Here is a 19,960-nt window from a genome sequence, read left to right as displayed (position 1 = left end):
GAGTCGCGATGGATTTGAACAATTTTTTGATCCGATTTCAAAATATTTAGTGGTTGAAAATTTATTAGCCTTTGATTTTCTTTAATACAGTTACTCTAATAAAAGCAAGAATTGCATACATTTATATATATTTATTATTTATCTTAAAATAACTATGATCAATATTACATTAGTATGATGTCTGTCAATAAATTAAAAAGAAAAATTAAAATATAACAAACTGCAAAATAAGATAAAGTAAACATCTAAAAATTAATGGACTTGTTTCGTTAGCAAAATAAAATCCTAATACACAAAATTAATAAGCTTTTTTCAGTAGCGAAGAATCTTACTAACCGGTAATTTGGTACTTGCTTACATGTGGTAGACTGGAGCACCGAAAACCCCCCCCCCCCCCGCTTAGTTTTGACAAAAATCAAAAATAAGGGGGGGGTAGTTTTTTAATGGCTGGAAAACGGCAAGGAGGAAAAAAGCAAGGCAAGGCAAAGAATTAACCCCCCCCCCCATGAAAACACTTCTGATATATTCTCCTTAAGACTACCTGTTCAGGGATACATCAATTACTAAAATCAGTCAATAAATGAGGAAATTATGCTCCAAAACATGAATATCCCTGTTATAAGGTTTCCCCTCTGGTATACTGGATTTACTTGATTTACCTCACTCAACTTTCTGGCGTGTTGTACAGTGAAAAAACTACCCCCCCCCTTATTTTTGATTTTCTTCAAAATTAAGGGGGGGGTTAATTCTTTGCCTTGCCTTGCTTTTTTCCTCCTTGCCGTTTTCCAGACATTAAAAAACTACCCCCCCCTTATTTTGGATTTTTGTCAAAACTAAGCGAGGGGGTGGTTTTCGGTGCTCCGGTCTTCACATGTAAGCAAGCACCGGTAATTTTGTTTTTCAAATTATCGTTCATTGTCTTATCCCTTAAGAGAGCTTGTATACTGGATCTTGTTTCTTATGTTGATGGTTTTTATGATTTTAAGTTCATTAGGTATCAAAAGTTTTATAAAACATTTTGTTTTATATTAAAATTATGGGAACTTTAATTGAATTTGATTATTTGATTGGTTTGTTCAAAACAAGTAGTAACCAAAGTTTAAAACCAATAAATTTAATCTACATAAGAGCTAATTTGCTTATCATCAATGGGGATATGTGTAATTTTATCGTACATTGTCTTATCTCTCATACATGAGAGCTTGTTCCTTTTGTTACAGTTTTTAATGGTTTTTATGATTTTCGGTTCATTACACGTAGCCAAAGTTTTATAACCACGTTGGTTCTGAAACTATGGGTACCTTCTACTTTTTAAAAACTTTGATTAGTTTCCTTTAAAGTATACAAACTATTTAACATATAATTTTTATCTACATCAGGGATAATTTTGTTTATAATCATTTGATTGGCCATTGTCATATCTATTGAGATCCCTGGTAAATATGAACTTTTTATTGTAGCTTATAATAATTTTCTCTTTAATAATTATGACAGGTAATTACAGGACATTGGAATATAATTTAAACTGGTCCCCATTATTTCATAAAATAATATCATTCGTCAGCGTTACAAATCTACAATGTCCAACTTTTTCACCAATGATTTTGACTTACAATGGGGGATACACATTAATTACATTGTCTTATCCCTTTACATCCCTGATGTTAAATTCTTGCTTGACTAATTATTTTTAATAATTTATGTCTCTCAGGGATCTTAGGGGGTTAAGACAATGGATGGATATACATTATATATCCCCAATGATTATAAACTAAATTATTGGCTAAAAAGTTTGAACACTTCTAGTTTGGAAACAATGAATCAAAATTCAATAAAAATACTCAAAATAATTCTTAAGCTGAATGCTTTGTGACGATCAGGATACACAATTGCATCCTTGATAATGAGTGGAATGGAATATTTATCAGTTCCCACATCCCTATAAATCATAGCAAAGGGGGGGGGGGGGGTGTTAAAAACTTGATGAAAGGGTATTATCCTCTTAGAATTTTTTTTTCAATATTGAAATTTTGAGTACTCAACCCCCCACCCCCCCCCCCCCCCCCGACAGCGAACTATGAACTCTGGCCGCAGCGCTCGGCTCCCTAGCCTGCCTACCCGCAGCGCTAGGCCCCCTTGCCTGCCTAGCCATAGCGCTCGGCCCCCTTGCCTGCCTAGCCGCAGGGCTCGGCTCTCTAGCCTAAAACCTAACCTAACCTAAAATTGTTGTTCGTCGGTAGTCGGGATGGGGGGGGGGGGGAGGGACGGTACAAAATTGAAAAAAATTGAAAAAAAAATTTCTAAGAGGATAACGCCGATGAAAGACAAGAATAAAAGGAATAACATGACTTTATTGTATGATTAAATAACATACAGCCATCTTGATACCAACCAAAAAAACTAAAAATATTATGATATTAGATAAAAAAAAATACGTTGTATCTTTTAAGATATCTTTTACAGTTAGTTTATTTCCAGACAGTTAGCCAGAAAGAGTTATGTTAAGCTTTGCTAAATAAAATTCGATGGTATCTTATATTAAATACTAGCCTACAGCTCACATTGTTCGCTGGTCTGTAATGCTATTGAGAACATTAAATCTTTGTAGGGAAAATGTAGAAGGCTGATGCAATTATCATAGTATAAATCCGGTCAATTAAGAATTCGTAGAGGGCCTGGTCTTTCAGGGATAAGACAGAAGGCTTTTTTATGTTTGCTGACCTATGCACCTCTACTCTATGAATAAAATTGTCCGTCGATCTATCGTTAATACTCTAAAATATTTTTTTTTCAGCTTTTATCAAAGATAAACTTTTAAATGTTGTGTAAATATTCAAATACCACTAAGCATCATTACTTACTATGTCTGTCTGTTGTGCACCATTTTTGCTTTCATTTGCTTTTCCTTTTATTTTTTTAATTCAAGAGCTTCTATAGTTATGGATGTTGTCATCCTTATTTATCTGCTAAAAGTTTTATTCCTCACCTTCTTCGTTATTCTGTCTATAGTGCTTTGGAATTAATAAAATTAATGTGGGGGAAATGTTATTTTCCCTTCTGCTATTTAACATAAAAGATTGAATTTTTTTGAGACCAATGCACTTCTGCCCGCCTAACCGTCGATCATCAGTACTGCATAAACACAACTTTATTTTCTGATATCAAAGACTGCTAATATTTTGTGTGAAGATTTGTATGACCACTGCACTGATCATTGTTCGTCATTCTGTCGGTTATGCTCCTTTTCCTTCTTTTTGCTTTTGTGTTTTTACTTTTACAATTAGGAACGTTGCTACATGTGGATATTATCATCCTTGTTGATGATTTTTAAACTCAGGGATCTTAGGAGATAATGTACTATATTTATTTTACATCCCCCATGATGATGAATAAAGGTAAGCCTTCTGTTGATTGAAAGTTTGGACACTTCTTGTTAGAAGTGACGAAACACAGATAAAGTTTTTTTAGTCAAAGTGGTTACTAAATTTTGGTTTACAGTGTTATTTACAGTCAAATGTTCCCTCCTTCCCTAAGCAAACGAAATTTTGGAATTGAAACTATCCTTCTTACTCTATAATTCACATGGTCCATCAGTCTCTTGGATCGAGACATAATATTTTAATAGCTAAAATATTTGTTTTTTCATATGTTATCAAAATTAGATGGCTTAAATTTTTAATTAAGATTATAATGACACATTTGCAAAATTCATTTTCATTTAGTAGCGAAGATTATCTATAATTCAAAATGTCCTTCCGTTCGTCTGTTGGCTATGATTAGAGGAAAATATGATTTTCTCATTTGCTATTCAATGGCTGAAAAGTTCTGTAAATATTCCCTACATAGCTTGCCAGTATGGGCCTAAACTATTGTTCAGTTCATTCATCCAGTAAGAGGGAAGGAAATTTGGTAAAAGGGTTGTATAATGTTGTTAATGATCTAAGAGCAAAATTTTTTTACAGTGGGGGTTTGTCTGTCCATCTGTACGTCTCTAACAGATTGTTCTGATTGTTAATTTAGGCATATTAGAATTGTCCTATTGAATTTAAACTCTACAATAAAATTCTTGAAATTGTTATGTCCTGCAATGAAGTCAAAGTAAAAATCTTAATTTTTTACCATTGCTTTACATAGTTGCCCTATCACCATGACGTTAGTATGTAAAATAAAATATCTTGTCTTTTTGGTAAAATCTAAATATTTTCTCTCCCTCTCCCCGTTCTCTCTCTTTCTCTCTCTCTGTGTCTCTCTCTCCCCCCGTTCTCTTTCTCTCCCCCTCTCTCTGTCTCCTTCTCTCTCTGTCTCTCTCTCTCTCTCTCTCTCTCTCTGTCTCTCTCTCTCTCTCTCTCTGTTACACGTAAAGATTTCTACAACTTTAACGTATTAGAGTATCTGTGAACTGATTTATTCAGTAATATGTTTTATATAACAATGTAACAATACACGATTTAACGTTTTGCTTCATTTTTATATAATTTTTTAAAGATTAAAATTCTAATATTTTTCATTTCAAATTTTTGTCCTGAAAGGGTTAAAATGATTAGTTTAATATCTGACCGCCGCCAGTTCAGTTCAGACGCCAAAGGAGTAACAAGTGATTAAATTCTCCCTCCTTATTCTTGTGTTTGAACAATTTGACCGCCCGCTGTACACAGTCACACGCACACTATACATGACTGTATAAATTTTTTTGGCGGGAGTATTGTTGTGCAAGTAAAACAATTATACATATTTCTATTCATTTTATATTTTATTATTATATATTCACTATGTCTAACAACCACGAACTTTTGATAAAAAACCTAACTGATAGACTTAATAATAGAACCAGTGAATTAAAAACTCTTCAAACAGACTTTAATAAGTTAAAAAGTGATTTTTATCATTCTGACCGACAGCGGATAATTTGCGACAATGCTCGTGAGCAGTATTGTCGCAATTGGTCTCTCCGATTTTTTGGCCTCAATGTTGACCAGGGCAATATCGACGATCTCGGCCTTGATGTGGCATGCATGGTGACGGTTTTCAACCGTATTGTGAAGCCTGTGTTGGAGCATGCTGATAAAAAGATCCTTCCCGCTGTTCCAGCATGGTTTGATGTGCTGGAAAATGGTCATTTTGTGGGGAAAGCACAAAAAAGTAAAAATAATCCTTCTGTGTATTTACCTAAACCTATTATCATACGATTTACAAAAAGATGGCAGCGTAACCTGTTCTTGCGGCTGAAAAAGGACTATATGCCTAGCCCAACTGAATTAGAGATGGAAGCAGGTATAGAAAGGTTCTCTGCCACTGCTGACTTGACTACACGCAACTACAAATTTGTGAAACTGCTTGGTGACGATGCTAGGGTTGATAAAGTTTGGACCCTTGATGGCCAGATAAAATTTACTCTAGTCCAGGACCTGCAAAAGAAGAAGTATGTACATACAGTTCCATGTATTTTGGACCCTGTAGATACCATACTTGACACAGCTGTTAAAACTCTGAGAAGTTTCAGGCGCAAGGCATTCCCCTCAGACGATCAGATACCATCATCATATGTGGCAGCAGTAGCGGCCCCCGCCCCTCCATCAGCACAGGGTGTCCGGGAGAAGCCGCAGCACCAGCACCAGAGGCGAACCAACAGCAGTACCAGAGCTGTCCTGCTTGATGGCCCTTCGCCAGCTGTCCTGGAGGCCAGAAGGCAGAGAGATCTTTTGAATGAGGACGTTGATGTAGCTTTTGATAATCAAGAGGTATAATGTAGAATTTCATCATTCTAAGAATATTTTAACTTTACCTTTCTGTGTTTTGATTTCATAATTTTCATATTTACTTTTTATTGTTTGAAATAACTAAATCATTAATTGTTATATATAGGCCGTTTATAATAGGATGCGAGAAATAACTATACTTTAATTAATATACAAACAGACAGACTTCCTACTTTCGTGTATGATGTATTATTTAATTTTAAATGTAAACTAGAAACTATTAACGAAACCACGGATATTGGTATAATGGACTTAATAAATGTTTTTTTCTTCAGCTTTTAAAATATAAATTACACGCAATAGATATTGATTTAAACTTTACTTTCTGTCTAAAGATTGTAGAATAGAATTTATTTTTTTTTAAAAATAAAACCAAATATGCACTTAAACAATACTTCGTCTTTCTATCATTCAGTTTTTTTTTGTAATGTTTTACCTTTTCTTTTTATTGTATATATATCAGGGTAATAGTCGTCCCCTGTCCCTGATTAATTCTTGTACTAAAATATGTTTATTTTCAGGTTTCCCCTCCCGTGCGCAGCTTCTCTCCCCTTATTACAACTATGAACCAGGATAATGTGGATTTTTTAAGTACTGAAAACCTTTCACGTTCATTTAACTTCAACTTTAAAGAAATTTTTAATTCAAGTATTGATGTAGGATTAAATAATAATTTTCATGATTCACCCTACAGGGATATTGATATTCTTTCTAATTACTATAGTCTTGAAGAATTTATTGAAAGCAATCAAAATCAAACCAACCTTTCTCTCTTTAGTTTAAATATACAAAGCTTGGCTTCTAAATTTAATGAATTCTCAGATTTTCATAATTTATTAGTAACTAGTAAATGTAAATTTGACATAATGGCACTTCAAGAAACATTTTCTATAGTTGATCCAAACTTGTTTAGCTTACATGGATATAATTTACAGTATAAAACAAGAACGATACATAAGGGTGGGGGCGTAGCTTTCTATGTCTCTACTGACCTACAATTTCAAGTTCTCGAGGAACTTTCAATATTCCAAGAGAAAACTTTTGAATCTTTATTTATTAAAGTAAATGTTTCTGAAAAAAATAGTTTTATAATAGGAAATATTTATCGTTCACCCTCTACAAATAATGGATCAACTCCTTCAGAGCAATTTAATTCATTTTTAGACATTTTAAGTAACATTTTAGATCAATTATCAACACTTAATCAAAAAGTCTACCTGGTCGGTGACTTTAATTGTGATTTAATTCGATTTAAAGACCATCCTAAAACCTTAGAGTTCATAGATAAATTATTTGCATGTGGATTTATCCAACTTATAAATCATCCAACTAGAATATCACAAAATAGAGCAACACTTATAGATCATTGTTGGACAAACTATATAAGTAATGAATACAAATCAGGAATATTAACAATGTATTTAAGCGATCATTTTCCTATTTTTCATATTTTATCTTCTAAGAAAAAACGCCCATTTCCAAAAACTTTTAAATATAGAGATTACTCTGAAGCTAATATAAATTCCTTTAAATCTTTACTCTCTCAATTAAGCTTTGCTGATGTTATTCAAGAAAATGATGCAAATTTAAGTTATGATTTGTTTCATAACAAATTCTTTGATCTTTTTAACATTGTTTTTGAAGAGAAAGAAAAAAGGTTTAATCGAAATGTACACAAAATTGAACCTTGGATGTCTCTTGGTCTTTTAACTTCAAGATTAAGAAAAGATGAATTGTCTAAAATTTATTCTAAAAGCCGAACCATTGAAGATCATAATATTTACAAAACTTATAAAAATTTATATAACAAACTCTTGAAAAAAATGAAAAAATTATATTATCAGCAAGAAATTCAAAAACACCAAGGTGATTTAAAAAATGTTTGGCAGACTATTAGAGAAGCTGCAGGTATTAAAACTAAAACCTCTAGTTTACCTTCCAATCTAAATATCAATGGTAACATTGTAAAAGATAATAAACTTATAGCAGAAGAGTTTAATAAGCATTTTTCTTCAATAGCTGATAAAATTAAAGAAACTATAACTCCTACAGATAAGCCTCCAGATGATTACATTGAGCCACTAAATTTAAACTTTCAAATACCCCAAATTACCCCTAACCAAGTCATTGAAGCATTTAAGGATTTAAAAGATAAAAAAAGTTGTGATTATATGGATCTTTCATCCCATTTCATTAAAAACATCATAGATTTAATCTCTTCTCCCCTTTGTCATATTTTTAATAGATCTCTAGCGACAGGAATAGTACCCCAAAAATTTAAAATTTCTAAGGTACACCCTGTCTTTAAAAGTGGCTCTCTAGATGAAACAAATAATTATAGGCCTATCTCTTTAATTTCTCTCTTTGGTAAATTACTAGAAAAAATTGTATGTAATCATCTCAGTAGTTTTTTATTGTCTAATAACATAATAGACAAAAACCAATTTGGATTTCAAAAAAACCACTCAACAACCCATCCCATGATTCATTTACTTAATAAAATCACTGAGGCTATTAATAATAAGGAGTTTACCATTGGAATATTTTGTGATTTAACCAAAGCATTTGACATGGTTCCAATAAGATTGTTATTGAATAAATTAAGCAAAATAGGTATTAATGGAAACATTTTAACATGGTTCAAAAACTACTTGACTGAACGTCAACAATTTGTTCAAATAGGCCAAGACAAATCTTCCTTACTCATAGTTGATAGTGGTGTACCACAAGGAAGCATTTTAGGCCCTATATTATTCTTGATCTTCTTTAATGATCTTCCAAGATCAACTTTACTATCTATGTTATTATTCTGTGATGACACAACTATTCTAGCTTCAGGAAAAAATCTTAATGATCTTGTCAATTTTGTAAATATTGAACTTCGAAAAATTTCTCAATGGTTTCGGGCTAATGGAATGTCTTTACATCCAGTTAAAACTAAATTTACTATTTTTCACACCCAAGGACAAAATATACCCTGGGACGATATCAACCTAGTTATAGATGAAAATGATCCTAATTGTTCAAATTACAATGATGCTCTAGTAAAAAAACTTGATTATGTTAATAATTCTAGTGATATTCCTGCCATTAAATTTCTTGGTATTTACTTTGATCCTAATTTAAATTTTAAATATCACATTGAACAATTGAGTCTAAAGCTCTCAAAAGCATTATTTATTCTTAGAAGATCAAAAAATATACTTGATAAAACATCAATGATTTCGTTATATCACTCACTTTTTCATAGCCATCTTGTTTATGGAATTCTCATTTATTCTACTGCTGCCTCTGCCAACTTAAAACCAATTATAACTAAGCAAAAGATGGCTATTAGATGTATCATGAACTCTAAGTATAATGCTCACACTTCTCCATTGTTTAAAAGACTAAATATTTTACCATTTGATTTGCTTGTCAAATATTTTCAATTACAATTTATGTATAATTACAAAATGAATAATTTACCAAGATCTTTTTTGAACACTTGGGAAACTAATGGAGAATTTAATGATAATTATCAATTAAGAAACAATCTTGATTTTAGAATTCCTAGATTTAGAATTGGGCTTTTAAAAAGATTGCCATACTGTAATTTTCCTATAATTTGGAATGATTTTGATTGCCAAATTATCAAAAATTTAGCCAGTAAAATTCAATTTAAAAATAAACTTAAAGCACATCTAATTGAATCTATTAATATTGAATGTTCAAGACTACTCTGCCCTGTATGCCATCTAAACCTTTAAAAATTTAATGTTTTTTTTAATTTTTTCTTCATTTTTAATTTTTTCTTTCAACTGAAAGGTTTTCAGTACTAAACTTTTTTCTTTTTTAAATACACAATTCAAGTGTATAAAGGGGGGAACTACAAAGCTGCACGCGGGAAAACGGGACCTGATATAAATGTACATATGTACATTTTTCTTGCTTCAGAAACCATAGAAGTTGCCTTTTTTTTCAACAGCTAGAGACAACACCGCTCACGCGACATCTTAGCTGCCAATGTAACTGCAGAAGCAACACAAATATGAAATACTATAATTATAAATATACTTATGCTTATTTTCTCGTATATTATTTTATTGTCTTTCTTTATATTGGAAAATAAATCTACTACTACTACTACTACTACTACCGCATTACGGGGAGTGTCGCACGAATCAATTTATTATAAAACTAAGTTTTCTTACGTTTACTATATTATAAACTTAAGTTTTTCTGTTTTATGAATACAAATCAAATACATCAATCTTATTTAAATAGCAACATGAATATAAAATATACATTTATGATGCAAAAAGTAGAATAATGGGTATTTTCGTTCTGGTCAATGAGAATTTAATAGTGATAATTGAAGCACTATGAGTTTTCAGCGATATATGTTTGGGAGATTCGAGCTCATTTATAGACGTTTACTTCCTATATAGATCTGTCATGGATCTTGAAGCAATACAGCAGCCCGTTTTGTACATGATAAAAATTGGAAGATTTCATTAAATAAAAGTTGTCGCAAATATAGGTATTAAATAATATGCATATAACAAAACTGTTTTATTTTTGAGTATAGACCTACGAACTTAAACAATGCAGAGAAGCTTTGTACATGTAATTCCCTCTTTTCTGAAATTAAAAAAAATTTTATCTTGCAAAATTATATATTTTTCACACAAAGTAATCAATATATCAAACAAAATTATAATAAAATCACATTCAAACATACATTCATACTCAAGGTTAAATATACTACATATCCAAAAGAAACATTAGATGAACACAAAATATTTTGAAAACTTTGGTCAAGGAGGGTATTAGGCACCTATGAAGCAATCTCCAAAGCAGACCGATGCTTTTTTCTCCAAGAAATAAAATGATATTTCTTCATGACAAGAAATTTGAATTCCCTTTTCAAAGGATGATCAAGCTTCATATCGTTTTTATGGTGCGCTGAATCGGGGCGATTCAGAGGTGAACCGTAGGTGCGCTGATGGTGAGCCACAGCGCACCTATAAAACATTGATTTTTAAAAGATTTTCGGCGCGATGTTTTTAGATCGCTTGTGCACTCACTAAAATATCGATCCGCGCCAGTACAACTTTATTACTTAAAGCCGTGTCAGTAAGATATTTTATATAAAATGCCGTGTCAGTATGGTATTTTATATAAAACATTAATATATAATTTATTTTAAAAATAACTATAATAATGTTTTCTGGATAGTTTTGCAATAAAATATTAAAGTGATTAAAAAATATCCATTTATTACATATGATTCGCCCGGTTTAAATCACCTATAAACGATTTAAAGATCAAGCTCTGATTAATTTCTGTTAAGGGTAAATGGGTTAAATTAAGCAATACTTTTAGCTTAATAAACAAAACCACACCATATGTAATATTTATATAGGGGTAAAAAATGGGATTACAGGAACAGGAAGATAGCTTCTCTATAGATTATGGTACCAAATGCTATGTATGTCAGGCAAAATATTGTTGATAAAAATTGTACAGGATAATGATCTTCTCTTTTTCATATTTAGCTGCAAATGACTCCAGCACCTTGAAAAAATAGAGAACTATAAATAAACATGGATGACAACTTCAATAAGTGGCAAAGTACAGAAAGCATGGATGGACATTTTGGCACATGGATTCTATACAGCAGATGTTCAGTGAGGAGGAAACAGAAAAAAAATATTTAAATTATTTGAGAGTCACAAAATTAAAACAAAACAGATATAAATGACTTTTGTAGCAGGACTGAGACATAGAGACCTACAGACCAGATAAGTTGTATACTGGATCCCCTTTGGAATGGTGCAGAAAATCAGCAGTCTATCTTAAATATTAGCAGAGAAAATCACATTATCCCCATATTCTTTACTGCTTTACCTTTCCAGAAATACTCCAATCCCCATCTTAACTACAATTTTTATCATTTTACTATAAAATAAGGTAATTATATTTAAAGAGAGTGTCATTTAAGTCTTCATTTAACAATCCAATATTTCATAGTAACAATTATAAATATGATTATACCTTCATAAGAACGACAATTATGATCTGTTATATGAGGACAGGCATACAAATCTTCTTCAGTGCCTATAAAGTATAAGGCAAGCATTATAATATTAAGCTTTCTAAAAAAAGGTTTTATACTATAAATGAATTTTGTATAAGGTTACATTTATGCTATATAAAGTCTATGTAATATGTAATAAAGTCTACATATATTATTTACCTGTACATTGAAAATCATCAAATAAGATATTACTAGCAGTTCCATAAGTGCTCTGTATTGTAGCAGTTCCTAGAAAATCAAAGTTATAATTTAAAATAGTTGTAAATGTTAAGAATATATAATGATTTAGATGTAAAAGTTTTGTACATAGTACATATTGCTCTATATCTTTACCAATGGAATATCCAAGCATTCTGCAGGCAACATTTGCATCAGTACTGACAATTAAATATATATGATATCACCAACAAAAGATTATATATTTTTTAAATTTAATAAAACATTTTCCAGTATGTCTTTGAAACCGAATAATATCTAGTGGATTATAACAAGTTCTCAGATAAACTGAAAATCATGTATAAGATCTATGAAAAAAATTAATTTTAAAAGTAATAATAATAATTACTTGTCCCAAAAATCATCACAAACATGTCTGTACTCTGCTGTTGGTTCATTCCATAGAAGAACATTTCCCTGATTTCGTGTACTTCCACCTTCTAGTTTTATCCAAACTAAAATTATACAATGAGCACATATAAAGACATGCTTAAAGAGATCATGAAGGATTTTTTTAAATTGACATAAAATTAATTTACTATAGCTATTTATAATTATGACTAAAAATTATCTTAATTTGTTGTAAAGTGATGAAAAAATTCAATTTTGAGAATAGGCAATTGTTTTGCAAATCAAATACTAAGTCCAAAATGACTGAGCAAAGTGAAATAATTTGTGTCTGTCTGTATGCTTTGAACCAAATTAAATTATGAAAATTGAAGGTAAACTCTGAAAAGAATAAAATTATTGGTAATGTTTTTGTTAGCTGAAGATGCTAGTTTAAAGGTTTTTAGTTTTATGCAAAATCAATAGATGCATTTTTTTCCACAAACTGCAGCTTATTAAATACCTGGCATCCTACATACAGCTGACAGGATTCCATCACAATACAAATCATTCCAGCTATAGCTTGTTGCTTTCTTCCACTGTAAATTTTTAAAAAAATTGTGAAATATAGAAACTTTTTAAATTTAAAATTCAATGAAATTAAAACTAATTAAAAGAGTCTTACTATGATACAGTGTTCATTATTACCATAATTACTTGGTTCACCTGACGCCCAAGCTGTAAATGTAACTGAAAATAAATCAACTTTAAAGATAAATCAATTATTTGATCCTTTGTACATATTATTTGTACTATTTCTACTGTCCTGAAAATACAAAATCAATTAATAATCAGAAACATTCAATATATATAGTATTAATATCATTTATGGTTTAAGTAACTTTGGGTACTTTTATGAATCTTAATTGTTTAAAAGAAAAGAATCTTTGGGTACTTTGTGTTAAAAGAAAATAAATTAGATTAATGAATCATGTAAAAATGTATCAAAATAAGCATATAAAAATAGAAACATAATTTTCTGGAACCATAATTAAATCCTTTGTTTAGCTGGCTAAGTGCCTAAAGAAACCTACTTAATTTCCTATATACCACGCAATTTTCATACAAAAGGAACCTAAATGTACCTGATGTGTTTCAAGGTAAAGCCCCCAATACACTAGTGGCATCAATCCGCGCTCTATGACCAATGTTAGGCCCTACTTTTGTCTCCGCATATCTTCATTCTCTCAATATATAAACAGAAGTGGCTTGTCAACAGACCGCACAAAACCGTCTCTGATGATACTCTCAAGTGTACACTTACAAAGACGACATTCTTTTTGGGTTGGGATAAGGAATGGAATATGTTGCTCTTGATAAACACAAAGCTTCCTCGAAAGGAGGTTAGGACAAATTTTTAAAACGTTTGCAAGGTATTTAAACCTCCAGTCAAATACCTTAGAACCATCACAGTAAGCATTATTTAACATTGGTAAATTTACCTTCAGATCCATCAAGCCAAACATAGAATCCCTCTCTTTCTAAGTCGTTAGCTCCCATCCAAAATCCAACTTCTTCAGTGTCAACTTTTTTGATTAGATCTAAATATGAATTAATTTCTGTCTGGCTCCTATTGAAGATATATAGGTAAAGTCAACATATAAATTTTTTGGAGCATATTTAACAGTTAAGAGGGGGAGGAGTTAAAATTTTATTTTCTGTGTAATTAAAGACTTTTAAGTTTTACAAAGTAAACACAAAGTATTACACAAAACATAAAGTTGAAATTTTTTAATACCTCCATCCTGATGGGACAGGATGGCAGCAAACCAGGCAAAAAATTTTTCTATTCATAAACCTTAAAAGTCGGACCCCTTTCTACACCATAATCTTAACTAACTTTTGTCTTATTTTATAAATATTTGCGGCAATAATAAAATCATTATTTTATTTTGTTCCTCAATACTCTTTTAGTACTAACCTACTACAAAATTGTTTTCTTCGCTTGTGGTTATTTTGGCAAGACTTGAACCCCTGGCCAAAGAAGCACAAGCTGTTTTAGCTTCCTCCCAATACATATTCCCATTTAGAGTTTTGAAGCAGGAACCTAAGGGGGTAAAAAATATTAAGAACATGTATTTTAATTCAAATCAAAATAGTTTTACTTATGTCTTTATGGAAGCAGGTATAACTATACCTGTTGCAGGATAATAAGACCATCCTTCAAGACATGGATTTTCTAAAACAAATTAAATAAATTTTGATGATTTTTAACCTCAATTATATGTCTTGTGTACACTTTAGTTTGAATTGCAATTGCTGTTTTTCACCAAATAATGGCAATTAGAAATTACAGAAACAGTAGGAGTTGGAGTATGACATTTAAAAAAAACATGAATAAATTTATTGATAAAATGTAAAAACAGAAAGTTACAAAATTAAAGATCTAATTAAGTTCTTGCTTGGGATATCAACTTTAGGCTAGAAATTTATCTTTAAAAATTAGTATCATTAAAAATATGTTTGATAAAAATAACTCAAATTTACTTTTCATATTGCTTTTGTATTTAGAAGTTTGCTATTTTATACATATGATGATATACCTGTAAGCTTACATATTGCAGGACGGCTAAGGTCACAGAATAAATCATTCCATTTACCAACTACCTTCATCTATAAAATAACATTCAAAAATCCTACTTAACTGGGCCCCTTTTTGGTCCTCACTAAGGGAATATGGAAAATATTTTCTAATGAATCCAATTCTTATGCAAACATGGATGCAAAACATGATTTTTAGGAATATTTTTGTTATATGTTTACCTTAAGTAACAATTTAAATATAAATTTTCTATTTACAAAATATCTGAATTCTTATATCTAAAAAGATATTCTTATCTGTACCTCCAAACATTTTTCATTAATGGCGTTAGGTTCTCCTGTATACCAGTTTGTATAAGAATAAAACACTGAACAAAAATTTTAATAAAGAAAGTATTTAAGAAAAATAAGTCAATCAAGATTACCAATGGTATTATCTGTCCATTTCCAGGTAGTAACTACAGAAGAATCTCTTGATCCACCAATCCAAAATCCATGATTTGTTGTTGTGTGAGATTGAACAATATTGTCTAAAATATTCAATTAGCAATAGGATTATAACTTAATTTATAAAAATGAAATTTTATTAAATTTTTTTTTCTTACCATAAACAAAGTTATTTTCCAAACTTGTTCGAATTGAGGCCAATTCACCACCAAAGCTCTCACAATTACTTTTGGAAACACTCCAGCTAGCTTCATTGTCCAATGCTTTGTAGCAAAATCCTAGGCACAGAATAAGCTAACTTATGCAATTATGTTTTTGAAAATCCATAATAATATAAATTTTATCTATTATTTAGTAAATAATTTTATCAGTACCTGTATCTGGATTTCTAATCCAACTACCTGAAAAAAATATTTTTTATTTACTGGTCTTACAAAATAATCTAGAAAATTTATAAATTCCAAAAATTAATGATGTAAAGAAAAATGCTTTGTAATGATTGATAAAAAATTCATAAATTTTGATCCACTTACTTGGACAACTTGGTAGCTTACATATTGAGGGGCGGATAAAGTCACATGGTAAGTTATTCCATCTACCATCCAACCATCTCATCTATGAAACATCAATTATATATAAAAAATATATAAGTTTTTTTCTATAAATAATTCTTATTTATACCTCCATACATTTTTCAGTGTCTATGTTGTTAGGTTCTCCTGAATTCCAGTTGAAATAGGATACTAAAATATAACAAAACACTGAACCAAAATTTATATAGAAGTAGGTTATTTAACAAAAAAAGTCAACCAAGGTTACCAGTAGTATTATCTGTCCACTTCCAGCTTGTACCATCAGATGAAATACTTGATCCTCCAATCCAAAATCCATATATTGTTGTTGTAGTAGATGTAACAATATTGTCTAAAATATTTATTAATGAATAGGAGTGTAAATTAATTCAATAAATGTTTTATTAAATGTTTAAAACTTACCATAAACAAAGTTATTTTCCAAACTTGTACGCATTGAAGCCAACTCACCACCAAAACTCTCACAATTACTTTTGGAAACACTCCAGCTAGCTTCATTGCCTAATACTTTGTAGCAAAATCCTGAGAACATAATTATTTATTTCTGGCAATTATGTTTTTGAAAAATCCAAATCTTTTATGATTTGAATTTTAATCATTATAAAGTGAAGAGTGTTATTACCTGTATCTGGATTTAAAATCCAACCACCTAAAAAATAAAATAATATTTATTTTATTATATATTCCTTTTATAAAATTACCTAGAAATTTGGTAAATTCCACAAATTGATAAACAGAGAATACTTGATTCATACTATGAAAATTAAAAAATCACTTACTTGGACAACTTCGTAGAGGAGTTGTTGTTGTAGATTTAGTAGTTGTAGTGGTTGTAGTTGAAGTAGTGGTAATTGTATAGGTTGTTGTAGTAGTAGTTGTTGTGGTTGTAGTTGTAGTTGTAGTAGTTGTTGTGGTTGTGGTTGTGGTTGTAGTTGTAGTAGTAGTAGTGGTTGTAGTGGTTGTAGTTGTAGTAGTAGTACTAGAAGTTGTTGTTGTAGTAATGGTTGTAGAAGTAGTAGTCGTTGTAGTAGTGGTTGCAGTAGTTGTTGTTGTAGTAGTTGTTTTAGTAGTAGTAGTTGTGGTTGTAGTGGTAGTTGTAGTTGTAGTTGTTGTTGTTGTTGTTGTGGTTGTTGTAGAAGTTTTAGTAATAATTGTTGTAGTAGTAGTTGTTGTGGTTGTGGTTGTAGTTGTTGTAGTAGTTGTAGTTGTGGTGGGGGTTGTGGTTGTTGTAGTTGTTGTAAAAGTACTAGAAGTTGTTGTTGTAGTAGTGGTTGTAGTTGTTGTTGATGTTGTTGATATATTTGTTGTTTGAGTTGTTGTAGGTGGGCAAGTTGTAGGAGGAGGACAAGTTGTAGGAGGTGGACAAGTTGTTGTAGGTGGGCAAGTTGTAGGAGGTGGGCATGTAGTTGTTGGTGGACAGGTTGTTGGAGTCGGACATGTAGATTTGCAGTTGTGTATACCAAAGTTTGTCTTATTGTCTTCCTTTACTACAAAAATATTGAAACTTTTATAATGGAAAAGAACATTATACATTTTCATAATAGAAAATACTTACTTCTAAGCACAGAAAGCTTACAATTCTTTCTTTGTTTACTGTACTCCCACATTAAACATTTCTTCTTATCATCACAAGCCTCAGCACACTCCATAGCTGAATTACATTTTCCTAAATCTCTTTCTCTAATTTTTGGAGAACCCTTGAAAATGGCACATTTTGATCCTAAGAATAAATAATGATGTCATTTGATTATGGTTTGAGATGAATTAGCAATTACTTGAACTTTCCAGTAAAATAAATGAAATTATTGTAGTATAGAGATTGTGATAAATAACTTGTAGCTTTGAGGCTTTAAAATACCACTATTTTTAAATATTTTAAACATCAAAGAATAATGAAAAAATTAAGTGATTTATTCTGTTTTTGTAATCAGAAAGTTCTCTGTAAGTTACATATATGTAGCACTTTTAAAAAACAATGTTCAGTCAGAAACCAATTTGGCCCCTATTGCAATAATTCAGATGCACTATTGTTTATATTTTGATCTAAATATTTACCTCGTGCTTCAGTTACACTAAATGTAATGCCAATAACTGCAAGACACAAGAATAGGGCAGTATTCACCTAAATAATTTATATAATATTAATCTAATGTGAAAATAAAACAAAAAAACTTAAGGCAATTACTGTATTACAACATAAATCTGCTTTTGAAAATAAGAACATCATATCAAAAAGTTAAGACAACATGCAAGATTTACTAGATTAAAAGGCGTTCTTGTAGAAATATTTTTTTTAATTTTGAAAATTTGAGTATCCAGACCCAGACGTTGCGGCTAGGCAGGCAAGGGAGCCAAGCGCTGCATCTAGACAGGCAAGGGTGCCGAGCGCCACGGCCAGAGTTCATAGTTCTGTTGGGTGGGACGGGGGGGGGGGGGGGGGGGGTGGCATTAATAACATAAATAAATATTAACTTATTTGATATGGCTTACCTTCATTTTGAGATGGTAACAGAAACTGATACATTGCAAAATTTTTTGTTCAGTTTTATCATGATAAACAAGTGTTGTGAAAATGATATCAAATTGTACAAAAAAAATATTCATAGAAAGATCACAAAACTCCTCCTTAAAGGAAGCCTGCAAGAAATACCCCGCTTTAACTGCTGAAAGACTGCCACAAGTAGATCAAATACCCGAAATTTGAAGCCTTCAGCTTCTATAACAAAAAAGTTCTAGGCATTTTAAAATGACATTTTATGTACAATGAAAATTTTGAAAGAATTGCAATGCTCATGTTGAAAACTTTGAAATTAAACTACGTGGCCTAGAAACAAAATTATAAGCTTATTTTTGTCATAAATTTAGGTTTCCAGTAACTAATTATATTTTTACAATAAAAATACCCATTTTTATAGTCAAAATCATTAAAAAAAATTTAGTTTTACTTGCGTTGTACCGAATGTACTGTAGCCAATCAGAAGGCTGAATCAGCTTAACAACCAATCACAGCTAAGCTTGTATTAGTTTACCCCTTTGTTTCCGCTATGATTTTCGTTTAAAAATGCAATTTAAATCGAATTTTTTTCTTAGATTTTGACTATGAAATGTGGTGTTTTTATTGTAAAAATGTAATCAGTTACAGGCAATCTAAGTTTCTGACAAAGATAATGTTATAATTTTGTGTCTAGGCGACGTAATTTAATATTGTTTTTTTCTTTTATGAGCGTTGGAAATCTTTCAAAAATTCCATTGTACATAAAATGCTATTTTGAAATGCCTAGAACTTTTTTGTTATTGAAGCTGAAGGCTTTAAATTTGGGGTATTGGGTCTTCTTGTGGCAGTCTTTCAGCAGTTAAAGCGTGTTATTTCTTGCAGGCGTCCTTTAATTAACTCATAGAAAGCTTTACATTATATTTATCCTTTTAACTAGTATGTTAGGTACCTGTCCCTTTGGTACCAGCTTATAGAAAAACTTTAATCCCATCCTTTATTTTAGCTAGAAGTCAAAAAAATAATGGGGTGTTCATATTTTGGTAAATTGAATTGATCCAGTAGGATTCAAGGACAGCTTGCTGCAAAGATTGGCGGCCTAAGGAATAATCAAAGATAATAGTCATAGATCCTATTATATAAAGTTGTAAGCTTTTTTTTGTCTGTAGTGAAGGATCTTGCTAACTGTAAAAATTGAGTAACCAAAAAAGTCGTCTGTAATCAAATCAGTTCAAATGAATATATTTATTTCAGCAAAAATAATAAAACACAATGATATGATCAGAATATTTACACATAGATATATTGTTTAACATACAAATGTAGATTTAAACAAAATACACAAGAAATTTTAAAATTGTTGCCTAGAGGTAAGATCTTTAAAACAGCTATACCGAGTGAACTATCATGTTTCTGGAGGCTTTTTGTTGATAACAAATAGATTAAA

At 30.8% G+C, this 19,960-nt stretch overlaps 1 protein-coding gene across 1 annotated transcript; it reads right to left on the bottom strand.

The window, feature by feature from the left end:
* Positions 1-11,134: 11,134 nt before the first annotated feature.
* On the bottom strand, positions 11,135-18,518 carry LOC145334454 (uncharacterized). Its single transcript, XM_080179918.1, has 22 exons — positions 18,513-18,518; positions 18,078-18,144; positions 17,578-17,742; positions 16,802-17,509; positions 16,645-16,671; positions 16,425-16,544; positions 16,249-16,353; positions 16,111-16,172; positions 15,963-16,044; positions 15,804-15,830; positions 15,588-15,707; positions 15,408-15,512; positions 14,579-14,620; positions 14,363-14,488; positions 13,884-13,982; positions 13,067-13,131; positions 12,905-12,980; positions 12,404-12,509; positions 12,172-12,215; positions 11,998-12,066; positions 11,796-11,858; positions 11,135-11,315 (listed from the first exon to the last, which is right to left on the bottom strand). The coding sequence occupies exons 1-22, from the start codon at positions 18,516-18,518 to the stop codon at positions 11,293-11,295; spliced, it is 2,307 nt and encodes a 768-aa protein (XP_080036044.1). The 3' UTR covers positions 11,135-11,292.
* Between the last annotated feature and the right edge of the window lie 1,442 nt (positions 18,519-19,960).

The sequence above is a fragment of the Acartia tonsa genome, chromosome 12 (assembly GCF_053477335.1).
Source record: "Acartia tonsa isolate MP-2025a chromosome 12, ASM5347733v1, whole genome shotgun sequence".
NCBI lineage: Eukaryota > Metazoa > Arthropoda > Copepoda > Calanoida > Acartiidae > Acartia > Acartia tonsa.
The sequence above is the reverse complement of the archived record's forward strand: the minus strand, read 5'-3'. Positions and strand labels throughout refer to the sequence as shown.